Source organism: Antedon bifida, chromosome 3, assembly GCF_963402885.1.
Source record: "Antedon bifida chromosome 3, ecAntBifi1.1, whole genome shotgun sequence".
In the NCBI taxonomy this organism is placed as follows: Eukaryota; Metazoa; Echinodermata; class Crinoidea; order Comatulida; family Antedonidae; genus Antedon; species Antedon bifida.
Genome location: NC_136228.1, coordinates 28,160,206 through 28,187,912, shown reverse-complemented (window position 1 = coordinate 28,187,912; position 27,707 = coordinate 28,160,206). Strand labels below are relative to the sequence as shown.

General features: G+C 32.2%; 2 protein-coding genes across 4 annotated transcripts in view; one reads left to right on the top strand and one right to left on the bottom strand.

Annotated features, from left to right (window-relative positions):
* Positions 1–250: 250 nt before the first annotated feature.
* On the top strand, positions 251–11,086 carry LOC144838349 (uncharacterized). Its single transcript, XM_078693687.1, has 3 exons — positions 251–2,921; positions 5,266–5,573; positions 10,976–11,086. Exons 1-3 carry the CDS (start codon positions 251–253, stop codon positions 11,084–11,086), a joined length of 3,090 nt encoding a protein of 1,029 aa, XP_078549813.1.
* An 861-nt stretch (positions 11,087–11,947) lies between these two features.
* The window catches only part of LOC144836889 (pre-B-cell leukemia transcription factor 1-like), an 85,638-nt gene continuing 69,878 nt past the window's right edge, over positions 11,948–27,707 (bottom strand). The window contains exons 6-9 of one of the 3 annotated variants that reach the window (XM_078691806.1): positions 25,466–25,622; positions 23,502–23,626; positions 22,997–23,134; positions 11,948–16,377 (exon numbers count right to left, since the gene is read on the bottom strand). In XM_078691806.1, coding sequence (XP_078547932.1) covers positions 16,204–16,377; positions 22,997–23,134; positions 23,502–23,626; positions 25,466–25,622 — 594 coding nt within the window. In that variant the 3' untranslated portion in view covers positions 11,948–16,203. Of the gene's footprint in view, positions 16,378–22,981; positions 23,135–23,501; positions 23,627–25,447; positions 25,623–27,707 lie in introns of those variants that run through there. The other 2 variants (XM_078691805.1, XM_078691807.1) reach the window with 2 other exon arrangements.

The window sequence follows — 27,707 nt, the reverse complement described above, 5'->3', positions numbered from 1 at the left end:
ATCTTGTATTTTTTTAGTTTTGAACTATATAAGTTTAAACTTTTTCTAGGCTAAGGAAGCTGATTGTTTTATCAAGCTAGACAGGCTGATAAGCTCATCTTGTCACCTACCAAAGACTGTTTATTACCATCAATAACAGCCTAGCTTGTATTTTTAGTCAAGCCATTGTCTCAACCAAGGAAGTCCTTTGTTTCAGAGAAGTTTACTAATAGCATTGGAATGTAGGTTCTTTGTTCTCAGCTGATTCAACATGTTGCAGTTAATGAACAGTTCGTTTCTCTTTGCTGTTTTGGCTTCAGCATTATGTGTTATACGTATTAAAACAACGTATAAACCAACAATTGATGATGAATTCACACCCATTATGAATCGCCTGACAAAAGACAACTGGACATCTCCTACTTTTATAAATCCTGACAACTTATCAATTAAATCTCCAATATGCCAACTACTAGCACTTTCCAAGAAAACCACCACACTTTGTCGATTAAAGAAGCAAAATCTGATCAAACTGAGTATCCTTATTATGATTGCTGGTGATGTTGCATCAAATCCTGGACCTGTTAATCAACAAGCACAAAATGACTTCAATTTAAACTGTTTCAAAAAACGAGGTTTACATTTTGTACACCTCAATATTCGTTCGCTACTTCCAAAAATTTCTGAACTCCGTTTACTAGCTCAACAAACCAAAGCGGCAGTATTAGCATTATCTGAAACTTGGTTAGACAACAGTGTAACAGATGCTGAAGTAGAGATTCAAGGTTATACAATCACAAGGAAAGACAGAAATCGAAATGGAGGAGGAGTGTGTATCTACATAAGAAATGATGTATCGTTCAATACAAAACCTGAAATGAATATTGACAGTCTAGAATCAATTTGGATTGATATATTGCTACCCAAGTCGAAACCTATTGCTGTTGGATGTTTTTATCGCCCTCCCACTTGTAAAGCATTTCTTGAAAACTTAGAGTCATCCTTCTTAAACTTAAGATCTGATTGTGAATTGTATCTTTTAGGTGATTTTAATATTAATTTTAATAGTCAAGATGAACCACTATTGAAAAGGTATAAAGATGTATTAAGTTTATTTAATTGTTCTCAAATTATAGACATCCCTACTAGAATAACCGATACTACAGCTACTACTCTTGATCATATAATTACCAATTCAAAAGAAAAAATATTACAATATGGTACTTTAAATGTTGGTCTAAGTGATCACTTGATCACATATTGTACCCGTAAAATATGGAAATGTCAAATTAACAGACATAATACAATACGTATTCGTAGCATGAGACATTACAATAAGGAGTCCTTGCTTAACAAACTTGCTAATGTTAATTGGGAGTCAACTTTATCATGTAACGAAGTAAATGAGGCTTGGTTTAGGTTTAAAACTGTATTTTTAGGTGTCATTGACGAAATAGCTCCTGTGAAAGAAGTTAGAATTAAATGTAGAACTGAACCTTGGATGAATGATAATATCCTTCTGGATATTCGTCAAAGAGACAAACACCTATTTTTATTTAAGAAATACCATTGTAAAGACATGTACTCTAAATATTGTAAATTAAGAAATAAGATACAAAGAGATGTTAAGAAAGCTAAGTCAGAATATTTCAAAACTAAGATTGAGGAAAACAAGGGTAATCCCAAAAAACTTTGGCAAACCCTAAAATCTACAGGTTTTAGTCAACAAAGTAAATCTCAAAATACAATTGTACTTAATAATAATGGTCATCCATGCACTGAACCATTTTCTGTAGCTAATCTCTTCAACAAATTTTTCACTAATGTTGCTTCTTTGTTAACTGATAAATTACCAAATTGTAATAATATATTTGGTGTTAATACTACACCCTTCAAACAATACTATAAGAACAAAGGGATAAAGAAGAACAGTTTCGTTTTACAAACTATATCTAATGATTTTGTACTTGACCAACTAAATTCTTTAAATCCTAGCAAAAGTACAGGACTTGATAACATTCCTGCTAGATTTCTTAAGGATGGAGCTAATATTATTGTTCAGCCAATAACACATATTGTTAATTTATCATTATCTCTAAAGGTTTTTCCTAATGATATGAAATTTGCTAAGGTCACACCATTATTTAAAAAGAACAATAGGCAGGAAGTTAGTAATTATAGACCTATTAGCATCTTACCCGTAATATCTAAGATAATCGAAAAAGCTGTTTTTGTACAATTACATAACTATCTCAATGAAAACAATGTAATTAATGATTTTCAATCAGGTTTTAGAGGAAATTATTCTACTGATACTGCTTTAATTAATTTAACCGATCATATAAGATCTGAAATATCTAAAGGTAACTTTACAGGTTTGGTGGTCCTTGACATACAAAAGGCTTTTGATACAGTCAACCATCAGATATTATTGCAAAAACTGGTTCATATGGGCATTGATAAAGATTCTTTATTATGGTTTGAATCATATTTGAAAGATCGCAAACAAATTACATCAGTAAATGGCGTTCAGTCCCAACCATGTACTATATCTAGCGGAGTTCCGCAAGGTAGCATTTTAGGACCTCTTTTGTTCATATGCTACATGAATGACATCCCAATTAGTGTAAATTGCAATATTATGTTATATGCTGATGATACGATATTGTTGTCTTCTGGTAATGATATTAGACAAATAGCTAATGATTTAAGTTCAAACCTGGAATCATGTAACAACTGGCTTATAAACAACAAACTATCATTACATCCTGATAAAACTGAATCAATATTGTTTGGTACTAAAAGAAAACTTAAGAATGTTCATCATGATTTTGCTGTTATGTTTAAAAATAAGTTGATATGTAAGAAGAATATGATCTCATATCTTGGTTGTTTGCTTGATGAAGACCTGTCTGGAGAATCTATGGTTCAAAAAGTTCTTAGTAAGACTAATTCAAGACTTAAATTTTTGTATAGACATTCTGCATGTCTAAATTTCTTTTCTCGTAAAATTCTATGTTCGGCACTGATTACTTGTCACTTTGACTATGCATGTTGCTCCTGGTTTTCAGGTGTTTCTAAAAAACTTAAACAAAGACTCCAAACCAGTCAAAATAAAGTTGCTAGGTTTATATTAAATAAAAATAATCGTGCACATATTGGTAAAGACGAACTGAACCAAATCGGTCAATTATGTCTAGAGGATAGAATTTGCCAACTCAAACTTAATCATGTTCATAAGATTTTTTATGGAAAATCAGTACCTTATTTGACTGAAAAGTTTCAAAGAGTTTCATCTAACCACCATTATATGACTAGAAGTAGTGTCAATGGTTTTTCAGTTCCTAAATCTGATAGTCAAATATCTAAAACGTTTTATTATACAGGCATAAAGGCATGGAATAACCTACCTCATTCCATTCAAGAAATAGAAAACAAATTTAATTTTAAGAAAAATGTTAAATCACATTTCTGTTCTACCAAATAACTATATAAGTCAATCATAGTCTCTAATTTAACTGTTTTTTTAAATATTATTGTTATATTTACGTGTTTAATGCTATACTTTGTAATGATTATATTTTTTATTTTAGATTGTAAAAGGATCCCAATGGAAATAAGCTGATAAGCTTTTTGGGCTATCCTGGAAAATCTCTTATAAATGTATTATTTGTAATGTCCGTAATTTATGTTATCACTTTGTATGTTTTTTTTTTATGATGATTTTCCAAATAAATTCAAATCAAATCAAATCAGGTGAAAGCGACAAAATAGAAAAGGAGTCTAAGCCTATTATAATATGCAAGTATTGGGATTTAAATGGCAGCCGGTCGAGGCTAGACTAAGTGTAGACGCTGAAAGTATTGGATTAAAGGTTCCAGAGAATTTTACAAAAATAACATGTTTGATTCAGATGAATACTCTCACCCGTGAAAATAGATTGGAATACGCCCATAATAGAGCCTGAAAGACAAGACTGGTTGTCACTGTTCCAAGAGCTGCAATTATGTAAAAACCTACAAATTCGTAGATTCGTAAAACCCATTGGAGCGAGTGACGATATCGATCCAATATTGATAATGTTTTCGGACGCATCAGACAAGACTATGGGTACGGTAGCTTATGTCCGATACCAAATGCATACCGATAAATGTCCAGATTGATAGCGGCCAATATTTTTATATTTCTTTCTTTATTTATCTATAAAATTAAAAACAAATACATAAATATAACATTATCATATATAAAACATTTAAATCCAGGGTAGCACCCATAGAAATTGCTAATATAGTGAGATTGGAACTAGGCACAGTTGTTTTGAGTGCCAGACTTGCAAAAACGTTAGTTGAAGAAATGAATATAAGGTTTAATAGAATATTTTACATTGACAGTGAAACTGTTATAGTAATGATTCAGACACAGAGTTATTGATGTAAGACTTACGCAGCCACCCAAATCGGAGAGATTAAAAAATCCAGCGAACCTCAAGATTGGTGGTGGGTGGCTGAAAAAACGACCGTAGCCGATATAAGCTCTACAGGAACACCTTGATTGAACACAGAGTTTGGCAAGAAGGCCCCGATTTCCCTCAAAGAATGGCCAATTTCACAAAGTGAAAAGTGAAAGATGTGATGAATGCAGATGTGGAGGAAGTTCAGAAGTGTTGTATCAAAGCGGAAAGGTTTAACAGTTTAGTGAGAATAATACGAGTTTCAGCGATGGTCATGAGAGTTCTCAAGAAGAAGAGCTTCAAATCAGCTCAATTAGATTTGACGCCAAATGAGACTAGTGAGGCGTAAACATTCTGGGTCAGAGAAGTACAAACTACTTCATTAAGAACTATGGCAGTTTAGGTCCAGGGTGGCGACATGACGGACTGATGGTAGTGGGCGAAAGGATTAAGGAGCATGTGTATTTTGGCTACAACCACGAAGAAGTCCCATTATTGACTTATGATCATGCGTTCACCAAGCTGGTTGCTCAAACAATGCACAATAGAGGATACAATGGAGTCAACACTACTATGTCAAAGATCACAAGCAAGTATTGGGTGGTGCGACTCAGGAAGCTGGTGAGCCATTTAAGACATAGTTGTGTTAGATGCAAGAGATATAAGGCTCGGACAGTCAATCAACAGATGGCACCTTTGCCAATCCAACGTCTAAAGTCATCACCACCGTGGTCGTATTTATATAGGTACTGATTTATTTGGACCGTTCGTGAAGAGAGAGGAAGTCCAGAAACGTACTAGAGGGAAGGCTTATGGTATTATATTTACTTGTTTAGTGACTAGAGCATTACATTTGGAACTATCAGTGGATTACAGCACCGATTCCTTCCTGACAGCCTTTCGAAGATTTGCTTCTATTAGAGGATACCCTAAAGAAGTGTTTAGTGACTGTGGTATACAATACAACAAAAGAGAGTTTACAGAACTTCGGAATCTAACATGGAGTTCAGTGGAAGTTTTCTACACCAGATTCGCCGTGGCAAAATTTGATAAAAGGCGTGAAATAAACATTATACCATGTCGTGGGCGAACAGATATTGACGTTTGTGAAGAACTACAGACTATGTTATTCGAAGTTGCGAACGTAATGAACGACATACCGATAGGTTATGGAACGCCTCCTCTGCTTTCAGTTCACATTTATCATGCAGTACACACTAATCGTCATGCAGTACACACCAATCGTCATGCAGTACACACCAATGGTCATGCAGTACACACCAATCGTCATGCAGTACACACCAAACATCATGCAGTACACACCAATCGTCATGCAGTACACACCAAACATCATGCAGTACACACCAATCGTCATGCATGCAGTACACACCAATCGTCATGCAGTACACACCAATGGTCATGCAGTACACACCAATGGTCATGCAGTACACACCAATCGTCATGCAGTCAAATATTTCATAATTTATACCGCCACCTATCGACAAAATCGAATATCACGTGACGTTTATTAGACGCGGAAGGAATTACAAAAGGACGATGGAAGACTGGTAGAGTGTCCAAAGTTTTCCCTGACGATAGAGGTCTGGTCCGAAGTGTGGAACCAAAGACAATGAAATGAAACTGGAGTCGTGAGTTACTTAATGGAGGAAATAAATGCGAGGTTTTCAGACGTCTGGTAAAAATTACGAAAACATTGTTGATCAATAAGTGTTATTAAATAAGTATTATTGAAACACGCTTTTCAATTTACGGCATCTGATTGGTTAAAAATTTTCTCTACACTACTGGGAATTCATTTTAGATTTCGTATATCTGAATTGATCTGTCTAAACTAAGCGCATAGTCTACGTCGTCGTGGCGTAGGCCTGTTATGCATGGTTAGTTGTGGAAATATCCGGGTTAATATGGAACGCCTCCTCTGCCTTCAGTTCACATTTATCATGCAGTACACACCAATCGTCATGCAGTACACACCAATGGTCATGCAGTACACACCAATCGTCATGCAGTACACACCAAACATCATGCAGTACACACCAATCGTCATGCAGTACACACCAAACATCATGCAGTACACACCAATCGTCATGCAGTACACACCAATCGTCATGCAGTACACACCAATCGTCATGCAGTACACACCAATGGTCATGCAGTACACACCAATCGTCATGCAGTACACACCAGTCGTCATTCAGTGAAATATTGCGTAATTTATACCGCCACCTATCGACAAAATCGAATATCACGTGACGTTTATTAGACGGCTGTAAAACTAGGCCATCGACTATAAGATTTCTTTTATGTTTGACATACTGTACTTATTTTAACCGCTACACATCTCTGAATGCTCTGTTTTTTATATATACAATAATTTATTATGCGAGACACAGGCGCGGCTAGGAGGCCATTGCAATTATTGAATTCCATACAAGAAGTTTAAATAGTCTTAGTTTTACAGCCGTCTAATAAACCTCACGTGATATTCGATTTTGTCGATAGGTGGCGGTATAAATTACGCAATATTTGACTGCATGACGATTGGTGTGTACTGCATGACAATTGGTGTGTACTGCATGATGTTTGGTGTGTACTGCATGACGATTGGTGTGTACTGCATGACGATTGGTGTGTACTGCATGATAAATGTGAACGACGATTGGTGTGTACTGCATGACAATTGGTGTGTACTGCATGACCATTGGTGTGTACTGCATGACGATTGGTGTGTACTGCATGACGATTGGTGTGTACTGCATGATGTTTGGTGTGTACTGCATGACGATTGGTGTGTACTGCATGACGATTGGTGTGTACTGCATGACCATTGGTGTGTACTGCATGACGATTGGTGTGTACTGCATGACGATTGGTGTGTACTGCATGATAAATGTGAACTGAAGGCAGAGGAGGCGTTCCATAGGTTAAAGGGGATATTGTATAGTTTCTAACTTTTTACCAATTATCTTATCTTATCTGACCGCAGTCAATTAAAACGTTCTGTACATACAATCAAACGTAATAGTTTGCGAGCAAGCGCACCTATTAACAATTCTTTTTGAAAGTAGTATTTATAAGTATACTGCCCTCTATTATAATTATGACTCTTCGTAAGGATACTGTACAATAGTATAACATTTCTAAAACCCCAATTTATTACATTATTATAAACATTTGTTAGATTAGATTAAAATAAATCTTAGATTAGGTTATGTAATGACAGTTTATGTTTCTAGTATAATGTACAGTAGATTGTTTTTTTCCAGGATAATAAGGAGGATCTTATCGAATAAGTGCCTCAGTAGAATAAGCGTTTAGTCGCCTCAGTCGTCGAATAAACGCCTCGTCGTTGAATAAAGCGCCTCCTCTGACGATTAGGCCAAACCAGTAAAGCGTTTCATCCGTGTACATTTAATAGAGGGTACGCGAGCGAACCCACCTTCTAGTAGGTTCAATTATCATGCCTTTACTATACAAATGTTTTCGATAAAAACCCCAAGATGTTAAACCATGGAAACTCAAATGGTTTAGTATTATCCTCTACTAAGCATGGGATGTTTTGAATTATTTTAATAGTACGTACGTATTATGTCATGACTTTCTCTTGACGTACAGGTTTTACGTACCTTATGACGAATGTACACATTTCTACATAAACAAGTGATTAATATTCTGTGCATGTATACAGTATACCAGACACCGCTAGCGTAGGCCTACCTCTCGTGAGATCGATGAAGGATTAATGGTTCATTAATGTGATGATTACCATAAGCAGCAGCAAAGACTATGGTCTTCTGTGGTACGCGGTTACACTTTCTTTAAATACAAAATCCAGTCAATGTCCTTGGAGACATTCATCCTCACAATGATATTTCTGTTGTAACTACAGATAATTCCCAACAAGAATATTTCTGATGATTTTTTTATATTTTAAAAGAATCGTCTTTTTGACGATTCTTACGACAAAAGACTATGCGATAAGGCTGCGCTTCTTTAATAATTATTCTCAAGCAGTTGGTTCTATTCACATCATCAAGTTATTTCAGCCACTGTTATTATCATCTTCATTTTTAAATGGTATAGTCCGATGCCATTCTTGTCCAGTTAGTATTTACATAAATGTTTTCGTATCGTGTTTATCGTCCTCTTCGTGGTTCTGATTCTTGGCCGGCCGTCACTCATTAATGCATAATTGTGCTGTATGAAAATTATTTCAATGTTTCCTGCCCATGATTCTTATAATTTCATTGATTCTCTCTAAAAATGTGGTATAAGAACTCGGTATACGGTGTAACATATACTTATTGTTGTTGGGAATGAATGTTTCGTTCATTAAATAGCATCTCAATGACGCTGCTCTAGCTTCTAAGATGAGAATAACTAAGGACGTCAGCAAAATACAAATATGTATCAACAGACGGTGCCTGAATTCAAAGCAAACTAAAACAAATTGAAACTAGACACTATGTTCAATAGAACATAAATCTAGTCATATGAATTATGTGTCCTTTGACCATACGCTTTTGAGCTTGAGCTTGATTGGAGCAAATTTAAACTTTGACATCGCATGACCTTGGGTAGCGCCGTCCTTGATATCGGCTTCATACTCTCACCCTCAGGATTGTCTTCCCCCAAAAATGTTGAGATTTGACCTTGGCAACCTAACTCATTTTTATCATACCGAGTTTTAGGACTCAAGCTTAATCGGAACAATTTTAAAATGTCATCTTGACCTTTGATACATGATTCAATAGAACATAGCTCCATTCATGAATTATATGACCTTTGACCATACGCTTTCAACATTCCACGAATTATACCATTGATCAAAAGTTTGCGCTTGATCGGAGCAATTTTAAAATTTCATCGTGAACTTTGACATCGCATGACCTTGGATGGCGCCTTCCTCGATATCGAATTCATACTCAGCCTACTTACGATCTAACTCGAACGTTTTTTACCGAGTTTCACCCACGTTTATTATTATTAATTATTATTTAACAAACTATAATCCCCATAGGGGAGTAATTTAGTATACATTGTTTACATACGTTTTAGTGATTGGTGGAAAGAAAGAAACAAAGAAATAAAGTTTTGTTTGTAAATCAGAATCAGAACTGGATAAAGAAAAAAAGAAAGAAAGATTCATTTGAAAAGCTGCAAAAGCTGACTGGATAATGCAATTGGTAGGAGGAACAGGCTGGATGTGTCTGTCAAATTGTGATATAGGTGGGCCAAAAACAAAAAAAAGTACAGAAATTTGCAAGATTTGTGACTGGTGACAGTTTCACATTCATGCTATTGGACGTACAGTGGAACCCTCTTCCCTCGAAAGCACGTGTCTAAAGTGATTATGATGTACAAGATATGAAATCCTCGAAAAGTGGTCACAGCTAGTGGTTCAGAACAACGGGGTATGTTCTATCTAGAAACCATTGATCTTCGAAACACAATACCCAAAGAGGCCGTGGAGTCAACATCAGTAAAAGAATTCAAGAATTGCATCTATTATGTTGATATAAATTGGAAATCTAATATTATTACAATTAGGAAAAATAGAAAAGTGTGCAAAACATAATAAATAAATGAAAAACGTACAACACAAAATTTAAGAATGAAAGTAGGAAGTTCAGTTGCACAAATATGACAAACCCATGTGCACGCGACTATACTGAAACGAGCACAATAAAGGAAGATGAGATGAGAAGATGATGGCTACAATAGGACACGTTAAGGAAACCGACATCGCAAGACTTGCGCTGACTTGGAATCCTCAAGGGAAACGGAAGAAAAGATGACGGAGGAAAAGATTACGGAGAAAGTATAATCTGTCTAACTGTTAATACCAAAGTGTGTTGGAGACGACCGTAATAAACAGAAACCTCTGAAAGGCACTTGATGACAGCGTATATCCTCCCTGGTGGCGTAAAATGCTTAACGTATAGTAATGACCAGAAACGCTGGAAGGCACTTCATGTGGTAAAAATGGGCTCGAACCCATGCATATCACATGTTAGTCTGATATTATCACCATCACTTTAAGGCGGTATATACTGTACAGTACACGACGAAATCCTCAGACGGTAGTCTACCACCCAGAACGCAACTGGGCCCAGCGATGCTTACTTCGGTGATCTGACGCGAGAACCGGTGTTTCGTATATTGTAATGGACAGAAAAACTTTGAAAAGCACGTTACGGCCTATACAGTACTACAGGCGGCGTCAAGGTAGGCCTATAGTAATATCATATCGATGATTGTTCTATATTGTCGTCACTCATGTTCTGTGCTAGATCTTTCAACACCTGCACCTCTTCCAATGTCGGTGTGTATCTCCGATCTTGGCAGAATAAATGATTACTATTCCGATTTGTATTGCTACCTAAAAAAACATGAACATTACACGTTCTGCGGGATAAATAACAAGAAATGTTTTTTACAAAAAAACGCCGCTCAACTCAGAATAACAGAGTCTACACGCATTTCAATATTCAGCAAATGTTTTCATATACTCTCTTTTCCCAGACGTTCTTTGGGGTGCATGCCCAGTCCGAGTTTCCAAATGCCCATAGTGAAGCCGTAGTGAACTGTAAGCTACCACATGGTAACTGTTTCCTAATGCTTCCGTTCTCTTGAAATATAACTGCCTAAAGGGAAAAATATTAAGTCTACATTTGACATTAGTTTCTTTCTTTCTTGTCTGCAATGCTATATTTTAGAAAACCGCTTTCGATAAACAGTACAGTATACATAAGCTAAAAACAATAACTTCCGATCGCTATCTGGTGGTATTGCAACGAAACTTGAATATTGTTTAACTATTTCCATATTGTATGTACACAAAGATGACAGCCGGCAATGGGACCCCGGTATTCTCTTCTCTCCGGTGACTTCATGCTCTTACACTCAGTGTGCTTTTGAAAGCTCAATTTCACGTTGCACTTGCATATCAAGCGAATGACGAAAGAGTATAAGAGCATTAAGAATGAATATAAAAGCATGATGTATAGTTTATAAGAGCATAATAAGAGTGTATAAGAGAGAGCATAATAAGAGTGTATAAGAGAGAGCAAAATGAAAGAGTATAAAAGCAGTAAAGCATGACGTCACCGAATAGAAGAGATTACCGGCGTTCCATACCTTGCATTTGAACTTATTACTTAAGTAGAAATGTTTGTTTTAAACCTTTCTACCAATTATTTATATTAATATTTTCGGTCACATTTAATGATTTTTCTTCCGATTGCAATATACGATTTGAAGACATATCCAAAGGAGAGTGATTCTATAGTCACTTTCTCCTGTTTTGATTGATCGCAAGGCGCCTGACTCACGAAAGAAAAGTGGGCGAGAGTTTTAGGCTTAGTTTACCATGATACTTAGAAAGATAAATAGCCGACTGCTACGGGCCGAATACCCTGCCCAGCAAGATTAATACCGACATATTTAACACTTCTAACTACGCGCTGTAGGAAAAACAAGCTCTGGGCGACAAGTTTGTAGTGTGAAAAGTAAAAGCTACCGATCAGTCTTTTCCGGAAGAGAAATTTCCCCTCTAATTGAGATGCAAGTTCACCATAGATGAGAAAGAAGAAGAAAAAAACATTTAAAAATGTTACGACTTCGTTTTTAATCAGACTAACGATAGTGTTGGCTAACAAATTTTATGTATTAAAAACAGACAGTCGGAAATAAAGTAAAAGCCGTATTCAGAAGTAATTATTCACTCTCTCTGTTTTTGTTTTAATTCTGTATACTGATTTAAACGATGAACTACGTGATGTATTTGGCACGTTCACGAAAAAAACAGTTAAATAATGTTCTCTGAAAAATGAGTCGGAAAATAAAGCTATATGAGGCGCTTAACAATCAATTTAACAATTCTAAAACTTAACAAGCAAACAAAAAAATCATATGTAATCCCTACGGGAATCTATATGAAATTAATATTAATATGTGGAAGTCTTTTAAAATATTTTTTGGCACATTCGCCTAGTTGCTACATATACTAATTATAACATTACTCAGGCTTTGTGAGTTAATTACACCATTATCAATCGTAATTACATCACGTGATGCTGACTGGCCAATCGTACATTTTTTAGGAAGTTGAATAAGTTAAGTTGAATACTGTACACGAATTCATTCACCAGTATGAATCGAGCAGTTTTATGATTTTACACGGCACACATGTAACTATACACATTTATAAATTATAGTCAGTCATCTGCTTAATAAAGACTTAGTAATACTCATTGTGATTGGTTGTAAGTTTGACTACTAGTTAAGGTCACGTGTCGTTACTACTCATGAGTTAGCAACTTGCAAACAAACATTATGAATAAAATACTTCAAATGCAAAGGTGTTGATCTAAAGGTATATAATCAATTTTACAATGTCAGGTGTTTTGAGGTAGATATTTCGAAATACAATATTATCAGTGTTGAGTTATGCAATGGATTTTTTTCTTTGCGTGGTTAAATACATTTGTTTTACCCTATTACTCTAATGATCGAATAAGCCCGTTCAGTAAGTAATATTCGCCACACTAATTTTGATGATGCAAGTCGTAATTCATTTTAACATTACAACGGCCAAATTAATAGTACTGTAAAGCCAGGCCTACAGTAAGCTAAAAACGTTATTCAAATAATTCACCGAATAAGCGCTGCGCACGTCCAAAAAAACCTCGAGCATTTTATGTTTTGCTTATTCGATCACTTAATTATGTATGTATTCTTGTTTAACTCATAGAATAACTAATTTATTAAAAACAAACTAATATTCTAGTGAAAAATGAATTTAAATGTGTATATTGGTATTCAGTGTCGTCATAGGTGTCATTCACGCGACATTCTCTTTAAAATGCTGTTACCATACGTGACAAACTATCAACAATTCATTTGTACTTAACAACCATGTTGACAACTAAACCTCTCCTCAAAACGTATCCCGCATGTTCACATTTTTATCGTTCTTAAGCTGGAAGCTAAGGCAATATTTTATCTTAATCCCTCTATGTAAGAAACGCCAAAGGGGTAATTACGTAGGGGGAAATGCGCACAAAGGGGAAATTACATGAATTCTCTTTAAACATTATTTACTGCTTCCGTGAATATTGTTTACCAATATAAATAAGGAGTTTCCTGAATTGTTTTCTGTTTAATACCAATACATAATATTTCAATGTATTACAAAAATAAAAGATGTATTTACTCTTTAAACGAAACAACAAAATATTCCTAATTTGGGATGTTTTTTATTCTAAAATATCATATTAGTCGTCTTAAACAAAATACCCTAATTATAAAACGGAGACGCTTGAAAGGAAATTAATCTACCCCCACCCACCACCCAACGCATCTCGATCAGATGTTTAAGAATATAACACCTCATTTAGAGTTTTCACCGGCCACCTCTGTGGTCAGTGGGAACGTAGCTTAAGAAACATAAGTATAATTGACGCATCTGTATAATAAAAGCAATTATCATTTTTATCCGTGTTTGAACGCACGCGCCAAATTCATATTAGTGGTGTCAACTGTTTAAAAAGCATTTTAAACATAAAAAATTACCGTAAAAATAAAACATTCCTAAAGGCACACATAAGTGATTTTTGTCAAAGGTCATCCAGTAGTAACACCCAACGCCCTCTATACATCCTTTATGTTCACCAAGAGAAGCAACATAACAGAGCTCCAGTACAAATAAGTATTTATAAACATAAAATTAAATACAATGCTAAACACATTGAACAAAAAATGTTTCAATTTAGGTTAATAGGGAGTTTTCGATTTGCGACGACGGAGCATCGACTACCAATATTCCGACATGCGCACAATGAACTAGCATGACGTAATTTGGTTGTCGGTCGTCGAATCGAAAGCTCCCTAACACTGGGCGTTTAAACATAAAAAATGACGTTTTAGTTTCAGTAATACTTCTATTAGTTCTATTTAACAACGTTATATTATCTGAAAGGCAATTTTAATTTTTCTTCCCAAAACAGACAGGTAACATCAACTGAAAATAGCAGCATGTATTACAAGTTTGAAAGGAAAAAAAACTTAACAAAAATAGAAAATACTGCTTATGCATTCTACATCTACATCAAGGTACAAACATATTTACAATTGGTTACTGTACGATGAATATTCATGATATGTAAATCACACACCATGCCATATAAGGAGATTCACAACAATAACTGTCACCCTATTCACACCTCATAAAAATTGATTTTGTTTTCTTTATACACTGTATGTTAATATGCAGCCATACTGCAAGTTACTTTTTAGTATTCACACTTTAATTATGAATATTTAAATTTATGCAAACTAAAAAATTTAAATATGCGCTCTTAAGTTATTAATTTCATGCATAATTGATTACAATTCTTTACAGAAAATTGATCATAAACTGCTGAAATTTCCTTTCAAAAATCTACACAGTATTTTTTTCAAATTGATTTTCCACGTTAGTTAGTTCTATTCACTCATCAATAAAATAAAATTGATAGGAAAATCTATATAAATACCCTTTTAATTGGTTTTCCCCCAAATTTAAATCAGACACGACAATAGTTACCAATCCGCCTTTTTTTTCTGACTAGTTTTCCCATTTAACAGACATACCAGAGTTATATAACATAAATGATACGTGCGATCTGGGTTAGACTCTATACGAGATGCAATCCTCTATATTTTTTACAATTTACATAAACATGTCAAGATTCAATTATTTTGCTGCAATGAATATTCAAAATGTGGGTGGAGCTTCAACTCACTTTCAAATACATTATACAACCTCCAAATTCCACATACATAAGTAGATTCACTTTTGCAGATATCTATCATGAATATTCATAATGTGGGTGGAGCTTTAATTCACTTACAAAAGTATTACAACCTTCAAAAAATAACATAGGCATAAGTAGATATCATTTGTGTAAATTATCTAACATGAATATTCATGAAGGAATCAAAAATTACACCTTTGACCAATTGCATGTAAATGAATTCATCATGAATATTCATGATTTAGATGGGAACAATCGTCAGAATTGACATCACATTTTACAGTAAATGTATTGATGAATATTCATCCAAAACCTAATTATTATGCATAGTTCATCATGAATATGCATTGTTCATCATGAATATGCATTCTTCATCATGAATATGCATTCTTCATCATGAATATTCATATAAGTTTGTTAATACTTTTGAAACTGGATAAACAGCTGATTCAGGCAGACATATTCAAAACGATTTTAGAAATGCTTTATCCAATGTGCAGCCATAGACTATCATTAATTCAATTTTCATTAGTTTGTTGGTATAAAGATGCCTTTAAAGTTGAAACCCATTTGGTATCTTAATGTATAATAGATAAGGTATTTGGCAGGTGTTTAGTATGAAGTATATTCACCCAAGTGTTATATAACCATGATGATAGCACCATTTAAATCAGGCTAAACTATGTCAGTCTGTTACAACACAAAGACATAGTTTAAGATTATAAGTTGCAATATTGATAAATAAAATTCCAGACATGAATCTGTAATTTTGTGTTCATTTAGGTTGAGGTATAAACAATAATTAGGTTCATGTCTTCAATTGAGGGCTTCTTCAGCATCAGTAACTTAATATATTTCAAGAATCGCCCTCTATATAGGTCATTCCTATTCAAAAACTGTTCACAACATTTTATACAATTTAAAAATAGTTGTTAGCAAACTTTTTGACAACTTTTAGTGTTTTCCTTGACTATCGCGAGAATTACTGTTGTCTTCATCTAACGTCTGCAATCCCGCAAAATCATTCCAACTTTCCCCTCCTTCGCCGTTACTCCCCCCGTTACTACCTTGATGCACCTTGTCATCACTACGTGGCGACCTCTGATTGGTGTGCTCATGCGTCGAGTCCTGCAACATCAAATAAAATTAATTTGCGTTATTGTTAATATTTTTTATGCTGCTGTAATTTTAACCCTTTGCGTCTCTTCTATTCTAATTAAGGAACAATATCAAATAGCATAGATGGATGTGCTGGACATCCCTGGCCAGTTATCAATATATAAATAATTTACTTTATTGCATTTGAAAGATGTATGAATTTTATATTTTCTTATTAGACTTAATAAAAAAACAGACTTCATTTCTGTCCACATTGAATGGTCAGGTACGTGCAGATAGAGTAAAATACTGTAAGGTTCATTAGTTTTAATTGAACCTGGCCTGAAAGCGGGTCATTTTTACAAGGAAATGATAACAAACAACTAAGCAATACTCACTTCATCTTGGAATTCCACTGAACATGCTAATCAGTGATAAATGATGGATGGGTTTCAAAGATGACAACAAAAGCATAAGGTGCAACGATGTATGAATTAAAATTAACGAAAAAACTTGTGAAAAAGGTCATTGATGAACTTTTAACACTTGCAATGCAATGACACATTGAATGAATCAGAATTCGTGCTGTTATGAACGCAAGTGAAAAAAAAACAACATGCAAGCGTCTATAGATGCACTTTCACTCTTTAGCTGTAACAAAATGAATTGTTAAATTGAATTAAAAATTTAACTGTAAATGATAAATAAGCTTTATAAAATTTTATAAAATTATAATTAATATCTTGTTGTTTTTGTGGAATGATGTTATTGTTAATTTTCTGTTTCTGTATGTTTTGTATATGAATGTACTATCAAAATAATGGACATAAATAGATTAATGAATGAATGAATATTACTGTAACATTGGAAATTCAGTACTTTAACTTGTCTACGGTTATCTGCATTTCTGATTTCAATTTAGTGCTTGCTTATACTATGTATTTATCTTAGATTATTGAGGCAATCTTAAATTTTGAATAAAATTTAGATACTGTATTCAAATTAAAATATGAAAAGCTACTGGTAAAGTAAGTAAGCCTCCAATTTGGTTGAATATCATTATACCAGCTTTATCATCTACACCACAAAGAAAAAATGCAGTGCAGTGATCATTGTCCAGCCGAGCCTTTTTAACCAATCATTGGTGTTAAGTAATTGAAATGCATTGAATCAAGCATACTACCTACGCTATAACCTAAACACATGAAAAGACCGTATACAAAGTTAACGGCACATAAAAGGTTGATAAAGATGTGTGTGCGATTTGACGGCTATATCCTGATAAAATTGTAATGTTGGTATAAAATCTACCATTAAAAATAAATAAAATCATGCAGTTATGAAATGATACTATAAAAGTTAATCTAATAGAAACTACAAGATTAAAACATGCAGATAATTTCAAAGATAAATTCAACAAATCTTTTAATAATTCCTAATATAATAAAAAAAATATTTGTCTAAAATGATCGGATTCAAATTTTTTTTCTTTTCTTTAACAAATCTTTAAATAAATCTTATATAATCTTTAAAAAAAATGATAACGCATTTATCTAAAATGATTGGATTTAAATTTTTCCCCTCATTTAAAAAAATAAATAAATAAAGGCATTATAAGTGATATACAACTAATCCAAACAGAGGCGGGTAGAGATTGCAAAGTGTAGAAAATCCGTAAGGAAATGTTAATAATCCTAGGAAAACCCAAAGATAACCTTAAAATTAATTCCAATTGATACCAACATGACAGCACATTTGTCAGTTCCTGAAAATTGGTATCTTTGGATTTTGTTACAGATTAAATTGAGAAATTGTCTGAAATTATGCTTGAGTCAATATTAGTTGTAAATACCGTAGAACCTCTATTTAAAAAAAAATTATCTCCTTAATAGAGGAGTCTACTAAATAGGGGTGTATTTTTAAATAGATGTCCGATGTATATGTGTATTCCAAATGGGAAGATTCCACTGTAATTACAAAATATTGGTAATGAATTTTAAAATATATTTGTGTAGTTTCTTTACTATTACTTAAAAATCCTATATTACTAAAATAATAACCTACAACAACGTTATCAAACAGAACATTTACTTTTTAAATATTTTAAGATGAATGCACAATAAAAATTTCCATTCTATTTTATTAAAACATTTTAATAGATGAAATTGAATATTCATTTCACTGAATCTTATATCATTAAAATTGTACAAATAAAAATAAACAATAGGATATTTATTATGAAAAAATACAAAATGTTAAAATAGTAGTCATTTTACAATCACATAGATACAAAATATACATTTTACATAATTTTCTAGTTCTAGTATGGTAATAGTACATAAAAAAAGAAACAGCACCCATTAATGTTACAGAAACACATCAGCCAGTAAAAGAAGCCCTATACAGCATGTTTTAAATACTTTTACAAGATATTTTAAAAGTTTGACTGGAGTATGTATTAGTTCTTATTTAGGATCACACCAAGCCTAATTGTGATGGAAATTAAAAACACTCAAAATGGTCTGATATCCAACATCAAGTGTTGCTTAAATGTAAATCGAGTGTTTATAAATAAATGTATATCAAATGTTACTTAAATGTAGATCAAGTGTTCCTTAAATGTAAATCGAGGGTCACTTAAATGTACATCAAGTGTTACTTAAATGTAAATTGATTGTTCATACAAAAGAACACACTAATTGTTGCTTAATAAAAATTGAGTGTTACATATTATTAATATTGAGTGTTACTTAAATGTACATCGAGTGTTACTTAAATGTAAATCGAGTGTTACTTAAATGTACATAGAGTATTACTTACTTTATTTGACAGAATTTAATCGATGGTTCCACTAGAATTAATATTTATGATAGTGTTATGGGAATAAACCAATAATATTTGACAGTATTTTATCGGTAGTCCCACTAGGCCTAATATTTAAAAAAAAAATTACCATTTAAACCCCAGTAAAGCATAAATATAATCAAAAGCCCCATTAGCCTTAAGCTGAAGACAATTAAATCTCTTAAAGGGTTTAAAACAAATTATCAATGTGAATTATTCAAAAGCACTACAAGGAACGACATCAAAATTCAATGTTTAGACACATTATAAAATGTTAAAGAAATTAAAACGACTGTAAGTTCAGCAATAAATGAATAATTCCAAGGTTATGACAAAATATCAGCGCAGGGCAAGTTGAAGAAATATGGTAATTGATAAAACAATTATCTCACGCTGTAATGATGGTAAATGTATTAACTTAACACAAATCTACAAATAAAAGTGATAGTTTTATATAATTAAAATCTATATTCATAATTTTATTATTTATTCTATATTGACAAATATGGAAATTGATAAAATAATAATAATTTCAAACTATTGTCACCAAAATAATTTGTATTTAATAAGTGTTATTTGATAATGTCAATTATTGTTGAAAAAATGGTGTATTCATATAAGAATTGCTATTAGTATTATCATTTTGTCAAATTAACTATTAATAAATATGTTAATTGACAAATAATTGAAAACAAGTGTAATTTCATTTTTTTTTAATTGTTTGCATAATTTATATATTATTATTAATAATTATTAATTAAGTGCAATTAATAAGTATGAAATGTATATTTATTATTAATCAAATTTGGCAAATTTAAAGTAGAAATAGCATTATTGTAGACAATAATTTGTTACAAGGTGGCAGTTAAATTAGGTAGCAAATGAAATATACGCTCATAGAATCCAAATAGCATTTCCACCTAATAATCAAACCTCGGCCAAATTGTAAATACAGACATGTGATTGTATCGTTGCTTGACATGAAAGCTAAGATATCAATTTCAAGATTGTGCCAGATCTCGCAAGTTCAACACGAAGATCAGATGAATTAATTCAACCTCAGTGTAAATCTCTTAAGCATGTTTAATCATGTGATTATCATGGATTTAATTTGATCTTAGGATTTAACCAATTGTCTTAAATTTGATCGGAGTTTTCGGTGTTAATGACATCAGAATTTTGGGATTTACATCATATAATATAAGAATATAAATGATAATTTGTTAATACTGTTTTTTCATAATTTTCCATTTAAATGTCTATCTATGCCTGAATCTGAAGTATAAATTGGCTTATTTGGTCTTAGGATTAATAGTATATTTATTTAATCATGAACATTTTAAAATAGTATATTTAGATCAGATCAGATATAGAACACATTTTATAATTGTATGATTTTAAAACCAGATATTTAAATGTTTTCCAAATAAATCAGATTATCAATTATTAGGTAAAATTAATAATTAAATTGATAAATAATTTTAGTGTTAAATTAATATAGATACACTTATTAAAAAATATTAAATTATTGATTGAAATTCTAAAATTAAATTAACAGTTATCACTAAATACAATAATTTTCGCAATATTCATGTAGATTTCAAATATTTTTAATTTTGAATTAAATCAACTTGAAGTTTTGATAAAACCTTTTCTCTACTTGGTAAAGTGATTTTCTTTCTTGATGTAATTTCTGATTTATTATTAATCCCAGAGAGATCTAGTTGGATTTGCGGCTTACAACCCAAAATTAATGTATAAATACTAGATGACATACATATATCGCCCTTGAAAAAAAAATCTAACATTAACAGACGTTATTGTAAATCAATTTAAACTCTCCACTTTTAAACTATCAAATGCTTTAAGTGAATAGGTGAGCCGAACATGTTAAGCTTTTGTGCAATATATAAGATTTAACAGAAACATAAGGTTTACAAATTCAATTTTAAAATAAACCTTACAAAATGTAAACTGAAAACGATAATATTTTATCAAAAACTTTACCAACCGTAAGATACTATTTGTTGAACTACACAACACATATTGGCAATACATTACATACATTTTCGGACTGTTTTTATATGATGATTTATATTATTTTATAGCTTGATTGAATGTTGTTAATTTAAAATTGATTAATAAATATTAGAATTATTTAAACATTTCAATAAAATAATTTATTGTATTGTATCAGATTAATCACAAAATGTTGTGCATACAAAAATATGCCAATTTTATTTTTTCAATAAAAACATTAAAACTTGATAAATTATTTATTACAGAATCCCAAAAGTTTAGTGATTTGTAATACTATTAATAGGATAACAAATTACGAATTTTGTTAGTGTTATGACAAAATTATAAAGTGTAGTGCATTGAAATAAAATTAGCTTAAGAGCCAAGAAGGCAATTAAATACAACAGGACTATTTCCCAAAGACCGCTGCAGACAGCGTGGTGTCACTCAACGGATTATCTACCTATTTTTTCATTCAATTGGGTTTATGTATCGCAATTACCATTCTCCTTTAGGGAATCAAATCTATTTATGAAAGATATTCATATGATTCAATGACCTAAGAAAAATACTGCAGTTCAAAAAAATATATATGCATTGATTTTGTTTCCCTTTTTTTTTTATAGAAAAATAGATATTTTACAACTATGACTTATTATGTTCATTATCTATCTATTTATATATGATAAAAGCTTTAATTCTAAAAAAGAAAAACATTTTACATCTAAAATTTATAAAGTTTTTAATGATTTGATTTATTTTATGAAATACAAGTTATAAGAAAGTTAAAAATTCTGTACAATTTATGTATTAGCAGCTATGTGTTATGTAAATAAAAATTAAAACCACCAAGTATTAGTAATATATTTTTTTTAATTTAACCGACTTTACACGTTGATCACAACCCTTTGTGCATTTCAAGAAAAGACGGTTAAATGGAATGGAATAGTGATTACCACATGATCATAGAGTTTCCATGTCATGATCAATTTAAATATTTAGAATATACCTTGATTTTATTTTATTTCTTAAGTTACTTGGCTGCACAACACTATCAAAAGATCTTTAAAATATTTAATAAATAGTTGGAACCTATCTCCTCTAAAGCTAAATTTTATTCGTAAAATTGTATTTAACACTAAATGATAACATTGTACACTTAAAGATGAACCTGGACGCATGAAGGGACATATTATTTTGTAATGGGCGCACAAGGACCCTAGTATTATTAAATATGGACATTATTTTTTTTTTTACGTGAATATAGAAAAGAACAAAAGGATAAAGAGGACATGTTTAAATTCTTACAAAGCATACTAATAATGAATGAACAGTTGAAATTTTAAAAATATGTCTACAAGGGAACATCTACCTAAACTGGTTTAAGATTTTGTTTTTGTTCATGGTGCTTCCTTAAAGGGTCTTTCACACCTGCTCCGGTCCAGCTTCAGTTCGTGTTAGATTGAGCATAAATTATAAGCGACTTTTTGTTTTCATGATGCGCCATGCAGTAAAAAGATTGGAGCATAGCTGTATGAAGCATCATGAAAACAAAACAATGAGATCCAATTTTATTTGTCGCTACATAGCTCTATCAGATTGGGTAAATGATCAAGCGATTACAGTATTTGATATTTTTAAAAATGAACAATGAGTGGGTATAATTTCATGCAAAATCTACGATGCAAGTGTGGTTGATTTATGGCATGCATGATCAAGCACATCAACTTATAAGCAAGGCATGATGGGAAGGAATGGAGCGAGTTGGACATCATGAAGCACCTACCATATCGCTTCCTCCGTTTCCACTTGCAGGGTGTTGGTTACTATATTGAGACATGTTGTACATAGAAGACTGGGTGCTTGGGGGCGCTGTGTCATTGTAACCCCCTGTTTGTGAAATTACTTGGCGAAGGTTTTGAACCTATTAAAAAAAACAATGAAATTAATGTTTCTTTATTACTATGCAACCAGGTGTAAAAATGCACAAACTTTTGCCAAATTACAAAATATTGTAATCATTGCATTGAAAAATTAATATTAAAGACGTTGAACTTTCAATAGTTATTTCCTTGTTGAAAAAAATGTTGTTATTGTTTAGAACAATGCATGCAACAGTATCTTAGGTTGAGACGAGACGAAAAATAAGGAAGAAAAGAAAAATTAAAAGCTGACCCTAGATATTGGAATGTTTAATAGCACTCAAGCCTGGCAACAACAATTATGTTTTGCCCTAGTTTACAGTATGTTGATTGAATCATTTGGATTATGTTACACTGAGTAGTACATACCTGTGACTGAACATTTGCCCCAACCTGGTTCGCCATCTGATAGCTGTCTCCATTCTGCATACCCATTGAGTATTCTGAACCTCCCATAATACCTCCTGGTCCTGTCATTGAAAAGCTCCCTGAGCCTAAAAAATAATGATACATTTTTAATAAATCATAATCATATTTGTATTGGGAAATAAATGAAAAATTATTTGAATGCAGTGTCCAACAAAACATCCCCTCGGAATAGGGGTTGGTCGAGGAGGGGTTCTTTACTGTATATGGATACTGTATTTGGATTTTTAAACCTCACTAATTAAGATGAAAAAAATATTGTTTACAAAATGAAAACATAAGACTCAGAGTAAAAAAGATTCTTGTCTTGTGATGATCTTAAACTCTTCAACCCAGGTTTAAAACAATTTAAAACAAAAAATAGCATCTCTGCAACAAATTTGGATATAAACTTTGAAATACTATTCATTTCTCATAAAGTCAAATTTATTTGAAAAAATGTTGTGATGAGCAATGAATTTTATAATTTTCAACAAAGTATAATATATTTTTCTCTTGTAATTTTTGCATTTACTGTAAACCTCAATGTTGTCTCTTTGTAGTATATTTTCTTTTCAATTGTTGCATTTATATATCTTTTATTGTATGTTTTTATGTCATTTTCCATTCATTTTGACTGCTGTTATTTATCGAAAAAATAAAAAATATATATAATTATCTTTAAAAAAATACTTTATTTGATGTCAATCACTAATTTTAGGCGTCACTTTAAAGAATGAGGGTAACCATAAAATATAATACCATGTATTTTCTTAAGTTGTTAAATGTTATCTTATTTTAAACTAGACAATAAGCATATATTTGTATTATTTGCATGGTATTATTTAAGCCCAAAATATATCAAAATTTTATTCCACAAGTACAAGATCAGTTAAATTTTAAAATTAAATATTGAGATAGAACAAGTCTTCAACTATGGTAAGAAATTATGTTATAGTGCCCTCTATAATTTCAAACTGGTTCCAAGTATTTTATACAAAATTAAGAATTCTACATGGTATAAACAATGAAGGCAAACAAAGACTACATCAACCTACTTCGGTCAACATAACACTATAATTAGTACTGTACTAGTACTGCAAAAATTATTAATTTCCATTCAATTGCAATAGATCGCCAATGAAACTAGGAAATAGGGCATACTTGCCGGCCAATTAATATCAAACTCGGTCGTAGCCAAAGGGGTTTTCTCATATTTACAAACACTAATCAAGCAATTGGAGGTAGGTAAAAGGTTAAGCCTGGTTTCAATAAAATAGGATGTCTCAAATGTATGTAATCTATCAGATACAGTAAGACAGATAGAGTCAATCTCAGTTAAATTGTACGAAACACAGTAGAACCCTTCTTCTGGGCATCCCTATTAAAGGAACACTATCAGGTAAAATGTACAAGGGAGAAATATATATGGGGACAGCCTAACTCAGGAGACACATGGTTAGGGTCCGAAGGTGTCCCTTTAATAATAGGGATTCCAGTTCTACTGAAACAGTACCATTTATAATTATATTCAATATAATCATAATTTCATGACCGAATTATTACTTGGCCAATACATACAGTACATTTATTTGGATGTTCAATTTGGGAGAAACCATACACAGTACACCCTATATTTTGAATGGGCATTGTACAGAGATTTAAACAGAAATGAAGTGCCTCTGGAAAAACAGCACTTTCTATCTGGTCTACTAATCAGACAATTAATGACAAAACGAAGCAGACAAATTACAATATTTTTCTTTAATAACAATAATGGTTAATTTGCTTGATTGTGCTAAAAGCTTTAAATGACCCATCACTTGACATCAGATAAGGACTTTTATTTTCGTAAAAGAGACAGAGTTCTAACATGTTTCAAAAAACCTTGTATTATTTCTAAATCTTACCACTGTTAGGTCCCGTACCTGACGGTGTCGTTGGTGTGGAGCTAGGTGAACGACTTTGTGAGCCTACAGACGCTGCTGCAGCCGCTGTCTTTGCAGCATACAGATTTGCTTCCTCCTGCGCTTTTCCAATGTTCTTCTTGTAACGAATTCGCTTATTACCAAACCAATTAGAAATCTGCAAACAGGAAATCATATAATTAATAGGTTTTTTAATAGTGTAAAATAATGGTATGCAAATTTGATTTTAGCACCTTGACTTGGTTGTATGTTAGTACATTTGGTTGTATGCTAGGATGTATTACCTATAGTTGTGATTTTGGTTGTATAGTATCTTTGATTGCAAGTTAAGTTTCAGTACATTTAGTTGATGGTAGTGACTTGTATATTTTAGTGATTTTGGTTGTTGTTAGTGCCTTTGGTTGCACGTGGGTGTATCACCTTTGGTTGTATGGTTGGTAGTGACTTTGGTTGTATGTTATTTGGTTGCATGCTAAGATATAGTAATATTGTAGCATTTGGCTGTATGCTAATGCCTCTGATTGTGCTAGTGATTTTGTCTGTATGGTTGTATAGTAGTACCTTTGGTTGAATGCTAGGATGTGTGGTTTTATGGTAGTGTATAGTACAGGAACCTCTGTTTGTATGCTATCATATAGTTCTTTTGGTTCTATGATAGTGAATTTATTTTTATGCTAGTTTTTATACTAGAAACTTTGGTTTGCTGGTGTTCTGTGTATGCTAGAGATGTTTGGTATTTTGAATAAAGAAAGTAAAGAACTTTTTTTAAAGATTTTAAATGGTAGTTTACTATATAACTTATAAACCAAGTTATATATAATGGTAGATCAGGAACAGTATTGGCAAAGGGACCTTCTATATAGTAGATAGTTATTACACATATCTTAAGAGGCCATACTTCCTATCATGTGGAAAGGGGAGTCAGATAGAGACGAGTCTCGTCTTTTCCTGGCTTTATAATGAGCCCCCATGCGTGCTGCGTGTTGACAGGCTGGGGTTCTAAGCGGGGACACAAACACTGGTTCAGTTCCTCTTTGAAGGACTTTGCGATGTTATCTGCCCCATTTGGCTTATCACTGTTGCCAACGTATTACTCACCATGAAGGGGAATTGGGGTCAAGGCTTTAAACACTCAATTCAACATACCCTTAGGCTCTCTATCTAATTGAAGTAAGCTAGGCCGACAGTAGAAAAAATAAAAACCTTTACTTGATCATACTAAATTGAATTACCATTATCAATACTATTACATTTTTTTTGATAGGCAAGATAAGACAGAAGAAAATTTAATTATATCTATGGATAAATTCAATGAAGATATATCTTTACCAAGTTGAAATGCCAAGGGGCATAAATTATTAGAACATCGTTTAAAAAAGATATCTAAAAAAAAAACAATTTCTGATGAACAATCATACATGAATTATATTTAGAGTAACAGATTTTTTAAATATCATTCTATCATTCTCTTGATGATATTGAAAAAATGTATTTCTCATTCAACTATATATATTAAACATCACTATGTCTGTGTACACCCATATGAGAGAAAATTTGATTCCATTTATATTTTAGGGCAGAGGGCTATCTTAAAACAAATTCCTGAAAAAGGAATATCTCAGAGCAAGAATAATTATAAAATATGGATTAAATATTAACAATATAACTTTTTTTAATAACTTTTGTGGGAAATTGTATTTTCATTTAATTTTAATTTTACATTTTCTCTGATAGTATCATTAGAGAAAATGTAATACTTTATGATGTTGGAGTTTCATAGTTGAATGTTAACAGCCTAAGATTGGCAGACTGTCAGACCTTTTAGCAGGTACCAAAGCACAATATCATTTTATTACACTGGGTATACTATTACAAGTAGTTTTAATTGGCTCCAATTTTTGCTGTAATTTTTGCTGTGGGATGATATAATGTTATCAAATATAATATTTTAGTAGGATTTTCAAATAATAATTAAAATATAATTACTGGTAGTATAGAACATTTTGTAATTACTGTTATATAAAGTTTTCATTATATTTAAAATATCAAAAGAGAATTTAGCATATTATAATTCATCAATGAATTTTGAAAATACCTGGTGTATGCTACGCAACAAAAGTAAAACAAATTACAAGGCTATATTAAATTGAGGGAGTTTTATATATTTATCATATAAAATAGTTATTTTTTTTACTGGAAGCAAGATTTGTTTGTTTTTTTTACACTTGAGGCATCCATTTTA